This window comes from Dermochelys coriacea, chromosome 7 (assembly GCF_009764565.3).
Source record: "Dermochelys coriacea isolate rDerCor1 chromosome 7, rDerCor1.pri.v4, whole genome shotgun sequence".
NCBI lineage: Eukaryota > Metazoa > Chordata > Testudines > Dermochelyidae > Dermochelys > Dermochelys coriacea.
In genome coordinates, this window is record NC_050074.1 from 1,297,417 (window position 1) to 1,315,961 (window position 18,545).

At 43.7% G+C, this 18,545-nt stretch overlaps 1 protein-coding gene across 12 annotated transcripts in view; it reads left to right on the top strand.

Moving 5' to 3' along the window:
- QRICH1 (glutamine rich 1) overlaps positions 1-18,545 on the top strand; it is a 44,939-nt gene that overhangs the window by 15,363 nt on the left and 11,031 nt on the right. For all 12 annotated transcript variants that reach the window (XM_038408957.2, XM_043519897.1, XM_038408959.2 and 9 more), the window contains 3 exons: positions 9,919-10,932; positions 16,113-16,290; positions 17,527-17,681. In XM_038408957.2, the coding sequence (XP_038264885.1) occupies positions 9,919-10,932; positions 16,113-16,290; positions 17,527-17,681 (1,347 nt within the window). The remainder of the gene's footprint in view (positions 1-9,918; positions 10,933-16,112; positions 16,291-17,526; positions 17,682-18,545) is intronic.

Below are 18,545 nucleotides of genomic sequence, written 5' to 3' on the forward strand. Positions count from 1 at the left end.
CTGCTAGCATCCCCCAGTATGTTCATCTAGTGCTTGATGGTGGCTGCAGCTTATGTGCAGCATCAGGGTCTGCAGGCTTACTCATACTTGGACAACAGGCTCATAAGAGCACACTCTTGTAGCGGGGTAGTTCAGGCCCTGGGAGACTTGCACCCTTTTTTGTCTCTTGGGGTGAGAATAAACAGAGGAAGTCTACATTGGTCCCATTTCAGCAGCTAACCTTCATAGAGGCCATCCTAGTATCTATAAGGGCTTTAGCGTTCCTGCCTCAGGGCAGGTTCCAAGTTCTCCTCCTGGCAGTGGAACTATTCCGGTTCAGAAAAGAAGGCCTAGTGAGATTGTCTGTTGGTGTTAGAACTGATGGCACTTGCACCTTTGTTCCATCCTTTTCAAGGCTATGGAGGTGACGCTTGCAAGGGTAGCTGAATTAGTTGTACAAACCAAGTTTTCACATCTTAGGCACAATAGTAGTTCTCGAGGAAGGAGCTGATTTGTCAGCCTGCTGCTCAGAAAATGATAGTTCCAGTCCTTGGTCTGGGTCCAGGAGTATATCTAGGATCTGACTGATGGTCTCTGAAGACCTAGAGAGTTGAGGCTCTACATAAATAGAGCTCTACGCAGATATAATTTTGTTTCCATGCAAGGCTCTACACACAAATTTGATAGAGCCAAGAATTTTGTGGCTAGTTCTCTGACTTTCTCCTATGCTTCTGCAGGCAACCAGTGCATAATGTTGGACAACATGGTCACAGTGCACTATAAACTGATACCAGGGAGCTCAGTTGCCTTTGTGTCAAGAGGTGATCCATCTGTGGAAAATGTGCACTAGGACCAAAGGGACACCCCCCCTCTCCATTCATATGTTCCAGGTGCAGTCAGTCAAAACTTTAGCCAATAACCTGAGTTGTCTGGCTGTCACTCACCACATGTAAACTTGTTTGAGATTGTTTGATAGCAGGTAGGGATCCATAATGTTTGTTAGTGTCTTCCATTGATGCTTAGGGAAAAAGGGTCCTTTATGCTTTCCTCAGTTTCCTTTCTTACCCAGATAGTGAGGAGGATCTGACGGAACAGAACCAAGGTGATTTTCATGGCAGTGGCTTGGGCATCAGCAGGCCTGGGTCTGACAGTCCGGGCCAGAGATCATCCATTTTTCATGTCCTCTCCTGTCCCAGTAGAACAGAAGGTGGTAGTTCATCCAGACCTTGCATCAGACCTGCTGAATTTCTAGGTCAGGCTATCTTGTGCTTGCCTGTGGGGCATTCAAGGCAGTTCTGTTAAAGTGCAGAAAGTATTAGGCTCCCAAATGAAACTGTTAACATTTGCTTAAGGCAGATGTCTTGATCCTGTTTCTTGTGGTGGTCTGGTTATTTTGCACTGTCTTTGTTGGTCATCAGGGCTCTCTGGGTACACTTAAGTCTACCAAGCTGCTAGTTCTGCTCTAATGTGCCTATGAAAGAGGTCAAAGTTATTGCTCCACCCCTGATTTAACTTTTTTTTTTAAGGGTCTTATCAGACTTCTACTCTCCCACCTGGAAGCCTACTAGTTCCCAGCACTTGAATTTGTAACCAGCTTCATGGAAGGCCCCTACAAATAATTGTTTTCTTGTGCCTCTCATTGTGTGGTCACCCTTTGCTTAAGGGAATTTTAATGGCCAATAGCATCAGTCAGGAGGGTCTTGTGCATCAAGAGCTGGCTTTGGGAGGGCAGTGCTTCTGTCCTGCTCGACTAGAAGGATTCCTCAGCCCATTTTGCCCTGGAAGTCACTGGTAGCTGGTTTCTCATAGTAGGAGTCTGTAGAGGTGATCTCATGCAGGAGAAAGGGACTAATTAACAGTGACTTGTTTACAAATCTTGGCCACAGAGCTCTGCTCTAGAGACTAGTTCCAAATAGAGCTTCTGGAGGTAGAACAACTGAAAACATTAAAACAGTGAGCTTGAGGGAAAATCCCCATCCTCTAACTGGAAACTACAGCTCAAAAACCTTCTAGGTCTGCATCGCCTTCCTTTGCAATGTGTGGGCGAGAGTGTGGGTCATTTGCGAGGATTATCTGGGTATATCACACTTAATCATTTCCCTGACGTTTCCCAGGCCTTGTGCACTGGTGCGTCTCAGTCCCTCCTACTCTCTGCTTGTGGCACGTTGGAGTAGGCTCCTATGGGGTGTAATACTTTTTGTTGGATTTAGTGTGCAGGTGCTGGGTGATGGTTGGGGCTTGTGCTATATAGGAGGTGAGACTAGATGATCTGATGGTTCCTTCTGGCCATAAACTCTTATGACTTTGGCTAGGCATTCCACATCTCATACACTGGGGTCTGGAGGCTTCATGTTTTGGAGATAAAGTTACTATGGATAAGTAACTGTTTTTCCCCCCCTGCAGTGTAATTCCTTTTTCTCCTTTCCCCACATCATCCCTCCTGAACACGCAATAATAGTGGGAGAGATTTTAATTGTTGCTCTTGTTTACAGCCCATGTTGGTGTCAGAATGTCATTGTGAAATTGAGATCTTCCAGGTTTGTAAGATTCTTGGTGCTCCTATGGCTTCAAGAACCGAGTTATTCAGTTACTGACCTCTAAAGTTCTGGAGTCTGAGGGTCATTTGCTCATGTTACTGCTGCAAAGGGACTGCTTTGATACAGTTGTATAGTAAAGGGTGAGGTAACTGAATCAACTGAGAAGCAATGTGTGCTGCTTTGATGGCACATCTCCTTGTGGTTTTACTTTTGTCTACTCTCCTTCAGTCTTTTTCTCCTTTAGCTGCAGACACGTCTTGTTCTACAATTTCAGACCCATTATAGAGACACAGTAAGTATACATGGGATGGGAGGTGGAGAAAGAAGCAATTGAGAAGAAGCTGGAAAGACCTTAATCTTGTTGCTACAGAAGTGCATGATTCTAGAAAAGAATCTGCAAGGAATGCATTCCTCTTTTCACTACTTAGGTTCTGTGACTTGCTTTTTCCTACCTGAATATCTGCAGAGTAGTTCAGTCTGCTTTTTGAGATGTTTCGTAATTTAAACCCCTATGGCTTTGAATCATTCCCAAACCTTAAAAACCATGATTTTGGTTAAAGAGTACTGTAAAAATGGCTCCTTCTTACTCAGCAGATCTGTTTCCTGCATATATTTGGAATCAGATCTATTGACTTCAGTGGCAAAAATAACCAAAGCAGCTCTGGGAGAGGGATCTGGGTTTTTATCTCGTTTACGCATCAACAGAATGATTACATTCTAAATACAGGACCAAATTCTATCATTAAGCTCACCTGTGGAACTTGAAGGCAGTGGTTTGGGACAGTCAAAATGGAAGACAGTCTTTTTGTGGTGGGTTTTTACTTGCTCACCAGCTTGACTTTCAGAACTCGGTATGAGATTTCAGGGCTGTCAGTTAAACTTTGAGAGGCTAACTTATAGACTCCCCATAGGACTTGTTCACCCAGAGCTTGCTTTATTTTGTGATAGGTAATAAAATATTTCCTTTAAAGCAGTTGTATATCATCTTGTATATTTCCTGCTGTTTAAGCGCTGTTTAGAATAGAGCTTTAGTCTAACTCTCTGTGCTTCCAAGATCTTTTTACACTCACTCACTCTAAAAAAGAGCATCTTTCCTTATGTCCTAGGTGCCCCTGCCGCAATATAAAAATACTAATTATAGTATTTGACTCGGTGACTTAGGACTGTTTATGAAGAACCATGTCTTATGTTGTTTTTATGTCCTGTTGTCTGAATGCTACTTTTACCCCCACACAGTGTGATAGGGAGCTTAGTTTGAAGGGAACTTGACAGTGGTGAAGATTCTCTGGAAGCCTGCAGAAACCACCATTTCTACTTACTAGAACACTAGTCTTGCTATGTTGCTCTTGTCCTGGTGAAAGCCTGACTTGGCTTGTGGAGTCATCGACCAGCTATTACGTGCTAGAACTTATCTGTAGATAATTTTGGTCAATAAACTTACTTCAGTTGGTCTCTTGATGCCAGTGGGCTTGGGATGCCCTGGCCTATAATGGCTCTATGCTGGGAACTCCTATCATGCAAACTGCTGTTCCTATGCTACCTCCTGAGTACTAAAACAGATAGTATTTCTCTACTGGGCTTAGCCTGCAGGCTGACAGAGGCTTGAATGTATCTTTTTCTAAAGTCAGCCACAGAATTTGTTGGTTCTGTACAAAAAATACCACTTCATCCTTTTTTCTCCTAATATGTTGGCTTTTTCACAGCTCGTAGCTGTTTCAAAGGTAAAGGCAGTGAGAGGCCAGCCTAGCAAGTTTGGATCGTGGGCAGGGAGGGGTACTCCTGGGGGAATTTGTCACTGTACATGTGCAGAAATTGCCCCCCACAGATTTCTTTGCTTCCCTGCAGAAAAATTACTTTCTGATGGGGAAGCCACAAGAGCGGTCTTGCGACCCTCCCCAGCAGTATGTTTCATGTGCCCATGACAGCTGTCAGAGAGGTAAATCGCTGTGGGGCAGGACTGGGGAAGACCCGGCTGGTGGCTCCTACCCTGCATTGGGGTCAGCTGCTAGTCCCGGCTGGGCTGTGGAGGACAGGACTTCCTCTTCTGCACAGCATCCAGGGGCATGTCAGACCCACCCCCAAATTTCTTCCCTCGGCTGTAGTAAGCTCTGCAAACTCTCTTCTCCCTCCCGCCCCCAACGCTTTCTGCACCTATCGTGCCTCAGCTGCAGGGGGATCACTGTATAGGGAGTTGCTCCCCATCTGCCCAGACCCTCCTACCAAGCCTCACCGTCCCCCCACACCCAGACCCCTGATGAGCCCCATTCGCGCTGCACCTGGACCACCCCAGCGAGCTACCCAGATCCCCACCCTACCAAGGCCCAACCAGCTGCACTTGGATCCCCATCCCACTGAACCCCACTCCTCCATGCAGCCCTCCATACCCAGTCCCCCCTTCCCAGATCTCTCTGTGGTCTCCCACCTCTGTGCAGCCAGTGGCCTGTGCTCCCAATGCCATGCTAGAGCCTCCACATTTATTTGACCAATAAAAAATTCTGCGCACAATAATTTAAAATTCTGAAAATTTTAATTTTTTTTTTGGCACAGAATTCCCTCAGGAGTAGAGAAGTTTGGGAATGCTTTGAAGTATGAGCCCTGCATTGTTCTCTAGCAACCCCTTCTAGATGACTTAAGGAATGGTATTGGTTACACTAGCAGGGAGTGGGTTGCTACAATGCAGGGCTGTTGGAAGGAGAAAATATTGAAGATTTATTATTGGAGGGAGTGGGGGGGGGTAATGGTGATGGAAAAGCAAAGTAGGAATAGCTTCAGTATCCCATTACTTAGTTCCTCACTCAGTATCTCAGTTCAGGCTTTGTCACCAAAATGACAGATGTTGTTTTTCCTTTGACTCTGGAGAAGTTGTAAAGAATTAGCAGCTCACTAAGTGTGATTTTTTTACCTGTGTCATCCTACCTTCTTCCTGGGTCTGCCTCTTACCTAGGTTCTACATCTCTGGATATCTGGAATAATGGCTACACAAACATAGGAACAGTTTTACAAGACGTGCTAGTATATTAGTAGTTAGGATTTAGCTCTTGGAGTAGCAGATTATCTCGGGCCTTGATCCTGCACTCACTAAAGCTAATGAAATGCTCTCCCCCCCTCCCCCCCGGTGTCCCTCCCTCAATTTCAGTAGATGTATAATCAGGCTCTAAAACAAGCGTTAAAATAGGAAAATGCAGATGGCACTGCCCTGGCTGTTTCTAGGAATGGAGATGGCTTTTGCTTTGAAATAAACCAATCTTGCCACCTTTCTAGCTGCACTTTCCTACGGTTGGAGACTGCCTCTTAGTATGTAATAGGAAGCCTACTCCCCTCCAATGAAATAAGAAACAAAAGTAGTGCCTTCTCTTGGACTAGTAAGAGGTGCAGAGCATTGTGTACATTAAGGTAATGGAACAGACTTTATGATCTGAAAAAGAGAATATAAGGAAAGCAGTGGAAACCCTGAGAACATGAAGCACAGAGCAAAGTATCTTTTTAAATGCAAGGGAACTGTCAACCTGATCAGGCCCCACTATGTGCATTGATATCTATCCAGCATTCTGGGAGTGGTTTCTAGTGTCATGCTTCCCTCTCTGTACACCACTTCATTGTGTGGCAATCTCTGAGAAATTGGAAGATTCTTATCCTATCCAGTTTTCATTCCCATTCTTTTGTGTGAAGCTGTGAAAATAACATTGCTTTTTTGTTTGTTTCTTATTCTATCTCTGCAGCATGGATATCTGGACTGCTCTAAAATGAGGGCTTGCTTACAGTTAGTGTATTTTAAGTAGCTGTGCAAAAATTAGTGCTGGATGGTGGTGGGGTTTTTGTCTAAGTGTATCTCACTTTTTTGTGTTTTGAAAATCCCAGGCTAAAAAGCACCTGAATGACTTAGGAGCATAAGTCCCATTCTCAGTGCTTCTAAGACACTTAGATGCTTCTGAAAATCCCACCCAAATTTTGATCTCTGCCTCCTTTAAATATGGGACAATAAAGAGTGATTTTTTGCACATGAGATGAATATTGGTGAGTAAAGGAAAAGAAATGACAAGCTGTGAAACATTAGCTCATGTAAGACTTAATCTATTTTAGTTAACTGCCTGGTCAGATCGATCATTGATGTAGCTTTAAGTTGTGGTGTTGGCAAGAAGCCAAATGATTCTTGTTACCTTGTAGGAAATTTATATCAAATCCACATCTGCATTAGTGTGTTACACACTGCAGTAGGAACACTTAAAGTTCGTTGTACTTCCTATGAGTAGAATCGGCTCTTCTCAACAGGGGGTGACTTGAAAAAATGGTTCTGTGAATGATGCCTCCTTGTCTACCTCAGTTTTCCATGGCAACTCTTAAGTTATTGCAAATGAATCCTTGAAACATTTTAAAAAGACCTTCTGGAACTCAGAGCTTTTGGGGGAATGGGCTTTTTGGGTGAGGATCACTGTTTGGGTGCTACTGCAACACACACAACACAAAAGTGAGAAACAAAATCTCCAGTCACTGCTAGATCCCCATTTTGCAAATGACAGTCCATGCCCCAAAGAGCTTACAGCTTTTGAATCCGTTAGATGAGGCAAATAAGAGGGAAGGGTAAGGAAAATAAGAGCATGCAGTTACATAGCTTAGTTCTCAGTTCCAGATGGCTCCAGATTATTAAAGTTTTAAAATAAATTTGCTACCCCTGACCCAATGTGTTCGATGGCCATCGTTGGTTCCCTGATTTCTTTTAAACATCATAGAAGTGGGATTTGGGGGAGGAGAGAGTGGTGGCCTTGTAGATTAACTCGCATGAGGAGTTCCATGCAGCCCCTTATGCTGGAAAAGAATCATGTGGAAGTTTGTGGAACAAGCAGAAAAATGGCCATTCAAGGCTAGTATAATTGGTAGAGCAATGGGGCGGGTGCAGCATGGTAACAGAAGCAGATGCGTATGGAGGGGCGAAGTTGTAAAGGGCCTTCAAGATGAGGACAAGTTTTAATTTGGTGCAGTGCGGAGCCAGTTGAGGATTGGAAGTCGGGGGTAACATAGCTTCATAAAAGTGTAGGGTTGGAAGGGACCTTGAAGTCATTTAGTCCATCTACCTCAGCAAGATGGGGACCAAGTAAACCTAGACCATCCTGGACACACATTTGTCTAACCTTTTGTTAAAAATCTCCAAGGGAGATTCCACAACCTCCCTTGGTAACCTGTTCCTGTACTTAACTGTCCTTATAGTTAGAAAGTTTTTCCTACTATCTAATGAGTATCCAACATGGCCAACAACAGGCCTGGAAGAGTATTTACAGCTGTTAAAATCAGAATAATTGAATCTTACATTCCTGTCAGTTGTGATACTGGCAAAAGAGGAGTTGGCATGTACTCTTTTGGGCTTCTTCCAGATCCTATGGTGAAATGTAATGTCATCAGTGTGTCTGTGTGAAGTTGCTTCTCCTCAACAAGGGATAGGTGTCTTAGTGCATAGGTGAACCTTACAGTGATACCTTGGGGTAGTTTTGGTTCCATAACTTTAGGAGAAAGAGGAAGGTAGGATTCTTTTTTCCTAAACTAAAAATCAAGATTGTTTTTCGGGTCTAAATCTTCCTTTGCGTTATTTCAGGGCTCGGCAAGCTTTCAGAAGTGGTGTGCTGAGTCTTCATTTATTCACTCTAATTTAAGGTTTTGCGTGCCAGTAATACATTTTTTAACGTTTTTAGAAGGTCTCTTTAAGTCTATAACATATAACTAAACTATTGTTGTATGTAAAGTAAATAAGGTTTTAAAAATGTTTAAGAAGCTTCATTTAAAATTTAAATTAAAATGCAGTGTCATCCGGACTGGTGGCCAGGACCCGGGCAGTGTGAGTGCCACTGAAAATCCGCTCGCGTGCCACCTTTGGCACGCATGCCATAGGTTGCCTACCCCTACATTATTTCAAACCAAGACTATGCAATGTGTTGTGTAAATGCCTGAGAACCTGAAAGTGAAATTGAGCATGTTCTTATTGTCTAAGCAGAGTTAAATGGAAATGACAAAAAGGTAACTAGACTCCCAAAATTCCTCCAGTTCTGAAAATCTGTGGTAAAGATACATAGTTAAGAGAACATCAAAAAGCCATTTTTACCCTATTAGTATCCCTTTCATTTAAACTGCAATGTGTCCGAAGTCTGCAGTTCCTTCCAATGAGAGACCCATTCATTATTGCTACTCTTAGTCCCAAGGTTAGGTAAGTAGACCTCAGTTTCTATGTATAAACACTATACCCCTCCTTTAAGAGAGTTATCCTAATTTACTTTAGTTAGTGCCCATTGTGTGTGAAGTGACAGGATGATTTTGGGGTACTGAGCGGGGAACAAAACCTATTGCCTCATTCTTGAAGCATCCTACAGATGGAGAGATTTGTTAGTCAAATGTTTGTATTTTGTAGCAAGGTGAATATTAAAGAATGTTAACACAAGCATTATGATTAAGGCTACATTTTAGTCATGGACATTTTTAGTAAAAATCACTGACATTAAAAATTCAAGGCCTGTGATTAAAACTTGGAGACCTGGGATTCCTGCTGGGGCAGCACGTGGCCCAGGACCTCTGCTGGCTATCTACCTGGCTCTGTACCTCCCTTCTCTTCTCCTCCTCTCCCCCCACCCCGCGTGCACACAGTGGGTGGGGTGGGGAGCCACAGCCAGTGGGAGCTGCAAAGCCAGCGCTCTGGGTGGAGGTATCGCACAGAGCTGCCTGGCCATGCCTCTGCCTAGCAGCTGATCAAGGGGGATGTCGCTGCTTCCAGGGAGCCCCCCAGGTAAGCACCACCTAGCACCCCCTCACCTATCCTGCACCCCTTTCCCCCTCACACCCAAATTCTGCTGCGGGGGCACGGTGGCCCAAGACTGCCCCAGCAATGGCCAGTGCCCCGGTGCAGGGGCTCCCTGCCACTGTAGTGGTCACAGAAAGTCACGGAATCTGTGACCTCTCTGATGTGTTTGCATCAGGTGTGACCTTACATTGATTTGCTATGAGGTAGGCTGGATTTCTGATAGTGCACATTCTATCAATTCTGGTGGTTCTGAAGGGTATTCTTCAGCTTCCTGGGATGCCTGTCTGTCTTTATAGACTGGAGTTGTTTGGGAAGTGGTGTGCGATACAGTTTGTGAACTTCTTCCGTTGAAAAGTGCAATGAATTGTGCTGAGGAAATCCAGCATTCACTCTGCCTTCCCTTTGCGAGATAGCTTTGAGATCTCCTTAGGCAAGATGCCTAATTCTCTATCTTTTCCTATGCTTCCTCTAGGATCTTGCTGATCCGGATTATATAATAAATTAATACAAAACTGAGCACATCAGAGAGCTCTAGACTATAGACCGTATTGTCTGTTCATGGTGTCACCATTGAACTAAAGCTCTTGTGCATGAGCACTAATTATTGAACGTTTGCTGTTACAGGTACAAGTCCAGGTCCAGCAGTCCCCGCAACAGGTCTCTGCCCAGCAGCTCTCTCCCCAGCTCACTGTCCACCAAGCCTCAGAGCAGCCAATACAGGTCCAAGTTCAGATCCAAGGCCAGGCACAGCAGCAGGCATCCCAGACAATACAGGGTCAGTCTCTTCAGAGCCCGAGCCCATCTCAGCTGCAAGCAGCTCAAATCCAGGTGCAGCATGTACAGACTGCCCAGCAGATCCAGGCCACTGAGATCCAGGAGGAACACATACAGCACCAGCAGATCCAGGCCCAGCTTGTGTCTGGACAGGCCATTGCTGGTAGCCAACAGATCCAGATCCAGACAGTTGGGGCACTGTCCCCTCCACCTTCTCAGCAGGGCTCACCACGGGAAGGTGAACGGCGGATCAGCACCGCTAGTGTCCTTCAGCCAGTGAAGAAGCGTAAAGTAGATATGCCTATTACTGTGTCATATGCTATTTCAGGGCAGCCAGTTGCCACAGTGTTGGCCATTCCTCAAGGCCAGCAGCAGAGTTATGTATCTTTAAGGCCGGACTTATTAACAGTGGACAGTGCTCACCTATACAGTGCCACTGGGACCATTACTAGCCCCACTGGAGAGACTTGGACCATCCCTGTTTACTCAGCTCAGCCACGTGGTGACCTTCAGCAGCAAAATATAACCCACATCGCCATCCCCCAGGAGGCCTACAATGCTGTCCACGTCAGTGGCTCGCCAACAACACTGGCTGCTGTGAAGCTGGAGGATGACAAGGATAAGATGGTGGGAGGTGCATCTGTAGTGAAAAACTCACAGGAGGAAGTGGTGCAAACTATCGCTAACTCGCTCTTTCCAGCACAGTTCATGAATGGCAACATCCACATTCCAGTGGCAGTGCAGGCTGTGGCAGGGACATACCAGAATACAGCTCAGACGGTGCACATATGGGACCCGCAGCAGCAACAGCAGCCCACAGCCCAAGAGCAGGGGCAGCAGCAGCAGCTCCAAGTGGCTTGTTCTGTGAGTAAAACTGCTTCTGTTATGCCTGCCCTTGATTTTAATGACATGTTGATGGTGTGGGGAGAGAGATGTTGTCTGTCAGGTATCCTGTGCTTCATAGGATCCTTCTAAATATTGCATGTCTACATTCCAATCTATGCATGACACTGAACATTTGACCAGTCCCCAGCTTGCATTTGTGTCACGTCAGTCACTTTCGTCAGGGGCATGATTATGGGGGGCAAGAATCAGAAGGTGAAACTGCTGTTCTGGCCTCTAGTGTAAATGAGGCAGTATACTTGTAGCAGGTATTCTTATACTTCAGTACTCTCCTGTGCTGAGTTAATGTTCTGAGCTGTTCTAGTTACTCTATTGGAATAGTTAGAGCCCCACCCCAGTGAAACTAATGTGATGCACCCGATGCTAGCCACTTCATCAGTCACTTTGAATCACTCCGCTCAGAGTAGCGTGAAACACTTGACAGAGAGCTGAGGGTTTGACGGCTGGTCAGCTGATGAAACGCATCTCATTGATGATCAGATGTACCAGTCTGTCTCTACGCCATGTCCTGTTTTAGTAAATGCCTGTAGTGCAGGAATACAGACGCAATATGAAATCCAGGCTCTATTGAAGTAAATAAGAGTTTTTCCACTTACTGCAGTGAAGCTAGGATTTCACCCATAGGTTTTAAGGTCAGAAGGGATCATTTTAATTAATCCTTATCTGACATCCTGCATAACACAGGCCATAGAATTCACCAAGTGATTCCTACATCAGTCCTATAACTTCTGGTTGAGGTAGAGTATCTTTTTAAAGGATATCCAGTCTTGATTTAAAAGAACCCACCACATCTCTCAGTAAGTTCTAGAGGTTAATTACCCTATTTAAAACCTGCCTTATTTCTGGTCTAAATTTGTTTAGCTTCAGCTTCTAGCCATTGGATGTTTTTCCTTCATCTGCTAGATTACAGAGCCCTCTGATACCAAATCTTCCCCAGCCTCCCATGTAGTTACTTTAGACCATGATCAAGTCACCTCTTAATCTTCTCTTGGAGAAACTAAATAGGTTGAGCTGCTTTAGCCTCTCCCTGCAAGGTAGATTTTTCCAGACCTCTAGTCACTCTTGTAGCGCTCTTCTGAAGTCTGTCCTATTTGTTCACATCTTTTGGAGTGTGAACCCAAGAACTAGAAGCAGTATTTCAGTAATGGTCTGACTAACACCTCCCTACTTCTGCTTCACATTCCCCTGCACAGCGGTACAGCACACCTATAGCAATGTGGCTGCTTACTACTAATTGCACCTTCTTGGTCTGCTGGGGAGTAGTGTGTCCCCTCTAGTGCCAGGAATATCTAGGCAAGTTGGAATTCAGTCTTCCATTTTAGAGGAAGGAGGATAAAGCCGCCAGGTTGTCCTTTTGGACCTGTCCTGAGGCCCACCTGTAGTTATCCTATTGGATTATTACTGGGAAGGAAAGGGTGGGTCCTTCTGACCCCCCTCCCCTTTGCTGCTGTAGGAGTATCGTGAGGAGTTTGACCTGCCACTGCTGTGGATTGAGCTCCTCGGAACCCAGAGCTTTTCCCAGTACTTTGTACTCCCCGTTCACCTGCTTCTGCAGCATTGATATGCCCCCTGCCCCCCAGGATCCATCTAGCTGCTGGCTGGCTGTCTGGGCTGGTATGTTGTTCATGAGTAAGGAAAAGTAGAAGCATGTCACGTCTACGAGGGACGTGATGGTTCCCCTCTATTCGACACTGGTGAGGCCTCATCTGGAGTACTGTGTCCAGTTTTGGGCCCCACACTACAAGAAGGATGTGGATAAATTGGAAAGAGTACAGCGAAGGGCAACAAAAATGATTAGGGGTCTAGAGCACATGACTTATGAGGAGAGGCTGAGGGAGCTGGGATTGTTTAGTCTGCAGAAGAGAAGAATGAGGGGGGATTTGATAGCTGCTTTCAACTACCTGAAAGGGGGTTTCAAAGAGGATGGCTCTAGACTGTTCTCAATGGTAGCAGATGACAGAACGAGGAGTAATGGTCTCAAGTTGCAATGGGGGAGGTTTAGATTGGATATTAAGAAAAACTTTTTCACTAAGAGGGTGGTGAAACACTGGAATGCGTTACCTAGGGAGGTGGTAGAATCTCCTTCCTTAGAGGTTTTTAAGGTCAGGCTTGACAAAGCCCTGGCTAGGATGATTTAACTGGGACTTGGTCCTGCTTTGAGCAGGGGGTTGGACTAGATGACCTTCTGGGGTCCCTTCCAACCCTGATATTCTATGATTCTATGATTCTATGTCAATCAGTTCACTGCACTGGAAATTGCTTTTTACCCCAGCCTGATTGCCAGCCCTCAGACTGAGAGTGATTGTGAGGTACTCGCAGGAAGATAGCCAGTGCTGCTCTTCTGCTAGACTGTGGCAGTAAAAACTTTATCGTTTCATGGGGAGCAAGGAGACAGCATTCAAGAAGTTGGTCTGCAAATGTGGGGCCATGCCTCACCCCGAGCTCTCTTTCCCCAAGACTGTTGTTTGTTTCTCAAGTTAAGCTTCATCCCTGTCTGCCCTGATGGTAAAAGAAGAGCCCCTTCAATTAAAGGACTTGGTCTCAGATTCTGCCCTAGCTCCACTTTCTGTAATATAGGTGCTGTTGTGTAAACAGCAGCTGTCAGGTGATGCAGGAGAGCTTGACACTGGGATGCACTCGGTCTGTCTAAAAACTCATGTCTGAGGCTATTACAGGGTTTGTGCCTTTAGCAGACTTGCTTTTCATTTGTTGGTAATGCTGTGGATTTCTCCCTTGTAAACCTTGCATTGTCTTCACCATAGTTCTGTGGAGCTTCAGAAGAACGAGACTTCCAAAGGAAAGCATGTCCACAAACATACTTTGAGTGACTTTTATTTTATTTTATTTTTTTTTGGTGATACCAAATCAAGCAATTTATTATCTTAATTGTAGCAACTCTTCCATTTTTTGGGTGTGCATGTGGCTCCCCTTTTAATTTGCCTTTTCCCTTCTCTAATGGGAGTGGATGTAAAAAGGGGGCCCTGTGTTGGCTACGAATCCCTCACTTGTAAATTTTCAAGGTAAATGAGATGAATCATAGAATCATAGAATATCAGGGTTGGAAGGGACCCCAGAAGGTCATCTAGTCCAACCCCCTGCTCAAAGCAGGACCAAGTCCCAGTTAAATCATCCCAGCCAGGGCTTTGTCAAGCCTGACCTTAAAAACCTCTAAGGAAGGAGATTCTACCACCTCCCTAGGTAACGCATTCCAGTGTTCCACTGAATACAGCCCTTAATCAAATGAACAATTAAAGCTTTGTCTGAATCCCATTAGCTTTCAGTTCAAGTAAATACAAAAGCTCTGTATGAGGAGGAGGAAGTTAGGAAGGGATACGCTTAATTCCCTTCCAGTTCTGCTTGTAAACAACGGTCAGCTTGCATAGGTGGTGCTGGATGAACAGGTTGGAGTGACTGACTGCACATAAGGCACCATGTTGTGAAATAATGTCTGCCACTTGAGGTGACAAAGCTTTGACTCTGGGGCCCTATTGTCAAGGGAAGACTCCTCTTGCAGTGTGTGTGTTAAACTTCCCAATAGATGCTGTGACGTTTTCCAGAATACATGCATAGATTAGCAACTAGTTTTTCAGTAGGTTGGGAGCAGTATACTGATTTGTTAGTGAAATTGACTGGCATTTTAGTATCGGTGATTTGAGTGTCACTAAATATGAAAAAAAACTATTCATAAGGTAACAATATGCAATTCTGAGACACTTGGCAATTGACAGATCAAATGGAGATTTTCACATTATCTGCCTTTTTAAAGAGGGACCATATTAAAGGTGGTAGATATCACTATGTAGATTGCATGGTATCTCTGTTCTCTAGCTGCTCCTTCATGTAAATAGGTGAAACTGACACTTACAAGCATCCTATTCTTGCAGGATAAGGATGGAGTAGGCTGTCAACAGGACACCACAATGTGCCTGTATGTTGTAACATACCTAGAGCCTGGCTTATCTAGTGGTATGTTGCTCACCTGGGATTATAACAGTGTTGCAACTGTTATTGTGTGTTAATTGCTTCAGAATAAAGACAGGTTAGCAGCCATGTTAGTCTGTATCCGCAAAAAGAAAAGGAGGACTTTTGGCACCTTAGAGACTAACAAATTTATTTGAGCATAAGCTTTTGTGAGCTACAGCTCACTTCATCAGATGTAGCTCACAAAAGCTTACGCTCAGATAAATTTGTTAGGTCTCTAAGGTGCCACAAGTCCTCCTTTTCTTTTTTCAGAATAAAGAGTCCATTGTGAGTGGGCCCTCCTTAGAGTAGGGTGGTCCTTCGTGTCTTTAAACTGCAGTGTTGGTACAAGTGCCATTTTATGAAAGTTCATTTATTAGCATAATTGCCATTGACTCTACTGGCAACTGAAGAACATAGCTGGTAAAGTGGAGAGAAGATGCCCTTCTGATAGAACAGAACTTCAGTTTCCTTTTTTAAAAAAGTGTTGCCACCTTGCTACTGTCTCCCACTAGAGGGCAGCCTTTCTCTCTAAAAGACCAATCCTCAGCATGCACTGTTCTGCTGTTAACTCTACATCTAATACAATGGTTTTTGAAACACTGTTTAAGCTAATTTTCCCCTGTCAACCAGGGAAAAAGTGATGAAGCTAAAAGGACCTGATAAATCAATAGATTAACCTATTCTATTCATGAATAGAGGAAAAAATTACTCTGAGAGGATCTGTGTCCTGTAAAGTTGTTTACCTTTGGTGAAAATTATTTGCCTCTGTGTGCATACGTGAATAAAATATAAATGATCTTTATGATCTGGATGAATGGCTGGGAACACTTCTGGAAAATTTTGCAATACTGGTTTAAACTACCCACATGGAATGGACTGGAGGCTTTTCAAAATACCTGCCTGAAGTGAAAATGTAGCTGGTCTTAGGGATCAGAGAATATTTTGGATTGTTCATGCATGATCACTGATATGACACTAAAGTCCTCCTTTTTAGGTTTATATACCATGCCTGTCAGTGAGATATGAGTGAGTTGCTATTCATCATGGCAGCATTCACTACTGGGAGTGAGGAGATGGTGCTACAAGACAAGAAAAATGAGGCAAAAAAGAAATGTCCTATTTTGGCTTTCTTGTTGCATCTCGAAGGAAACGTGACTAGAAGTGGTTTTCTTTCACAGGCTCAAACTGTTCAGGTAGCTGAAGTGGAGCCACAGCCACAGCCTCAGCCTTCTCCTGAACTCTTGCTTCCGAACTCTCTGAAGCCAGAAGAAGGGCTCGAAGTGTGGAAAAGCTGGGCACAGACCAAGAATGCAGAGCTGGAAAAGGAGTCTCAGAACAGGCTAGCCCCTATTGGCAGTAAGTGTCATGGGAGGGGGTTATCTGGCATGGTATGTTTTACTCCATGTTTTCACCACTAGAAATTGCTTTCAAGTAGGGATCAGGTAGCAAATGAAACAAGACTACACTTGGTTCAGACTAGAGCTACCTATCTAGTTTTCCTAAGCTCCAAATCTCTCTCAACCCTTCCTTCTACCCTGATTTCAAGGATCATTTTCCTGTTCAGCAGAACCACTGCCATGTTCCATCTCTTTTGTTAGGGAAAACTCTCTCCTGGTTTGAGTGGTGATTGTAGTTTGGGATCTCAAGTTCAATTTGTCACAGTGTAATGGTTAGGCTTGGCAGAATTGAACTTTTATAGAACTGTATCTATAAAACTTTAAAGGATAATATTGATTATTGTAAAGTATTTTTCCCTAATTTTTATATGTATATTTTCAACCTTTCACAGTTGTAAGAAATCCTGGGGGACACATTGTGTAATTATGTAATGACAGTAGTCATTGAGATTCAAAAAAATAACTTTTCAACCATTAAACACAAATTGTCAACATCATGTTAAAGCATACACAAATAAATATCCTTAAATCAAACTCAAAGTATGAAATTCTGCTTACCTGTGAATTTCAGTGATTATCAATGGAAATATTTTTTCATTAGTTTGTATACAGTGAAATCGACATTTACCAAATAAAAGTCTAATCCTTCCAAGCTTAAGAATGTTTTCTTTGCCAACTGCATCATGAAATGCTCCAAGAAGTATTTGTGTTCCATATTGAGCTACTAGCTCAGGAACGTAGTTTGGTGGCCGCAGAAAAGGCCATGTAGGACTGTGATGGATGAGTGCCAGTTACAGCAACAAAATAGCCCCATACACGAGCTACTTAATGAATCAGCAAATGCTATTATTTTTTGTTTTGTTTTCTGGCTTTCCCATTGCTGTAGGAAAAATGTTTCATTGCAGATAATGGAGGAGATGGTCTCCATATAGAATGAGTGGTGCTGGTGTCAGTTTTCTCTAAATGTCTTTCCCTGCTTCTCTGAGTTGATTTATGAATGCTTAAGGTCTCCATTGCTCCCACTGTTGATCTTATGGTGAGGCTTATGATGTGCTAAGGGAGCTGTTCGGAAGTGGAGAGAGCATATTGGGAGGGAGGGGTGGACAGTGGTGAAATGGAAGATTATGCTTGAAAATCGGAGTCTGCTTTTTTTTTTTTTTTAAAGCAAATTCATCATGACATTTTTGCTTTGCAGGACGCCAGCTGCTGAGATTCCAGGAAGATCTCATCTCCTCTGCTGTGGCTGAGTTGAATTATGGGCTATGCTTGATGACACGAGAAGCTCGCAATGGTGAAGGCGAACCATACGATCCAGATGTACTCTACTATATCTTCCTGTGTATTCAGAAGGTAGGATCTCTTATTTTATGTAGTGTGAACGCAACAAAACTGCATATGCTGTGATCAGACAGTGTTTGTTTGTAGATAGCTTTCTCTTTGTAAGACCTAGAATGATGGTGGCAGTTGCTATTAATATCAAGCTCTCCAGCTTTGTTTTATATATAGAATAGTGAATGAATTTGGGAAACCTCTTCTGTGTTTGATGGAACATGCAACTTTGAGTGAACAGTTTGAGAGGATTTTTTTAAAGGGATACTAGCATGCAATTAAACAAAATAGTTGCTATTAATTGAATGAAATAATGTGATGAGAATTTAATGGGAAAGTTTTTTCAAGCAAAGTGTAATGCTTTAGATCTAGTCTGTCCTGCTTTAAAATCAGTGTTTCAGCTTTGACTTGCCTGAAATGTGAATGGAGGCCTATTACTTGGTATAGAGAAGAAAAATACTGTTGCAAACCCAGATTCTTTCTTTTATTCAATAAAGTGAGAGGATATTTGTATCCTAAAGAAACAATCCCAGTGCACGCAGGGCAATAACTTAAATGTAAATTTCAAATAAACTCATCCTTTGTAAATAGCTGAGAGCCAGCCACCTTTGCTTTTAAGACTCTTCCTCCTCTGTTATCCACTCGTGCAGCAGTTATTGATTTGTTTCTGGTGCACTGTCATCAGTACAGGGGTATTTGTACTTTCCAAGGTGTATTTTGTGGAACCTCCCCAGCAAACGATGACAACAATAACACAGGAAATACATAAACCTGACTAGTGCCTGGACCTTGAGCCTGGGAGGGGGCTCATTCCATCCCAAAGAGAGAGGTCCTCTGACAGGAGTTTGCTTGATGCCATTATATCGGACTATGTTGTGAATGTCT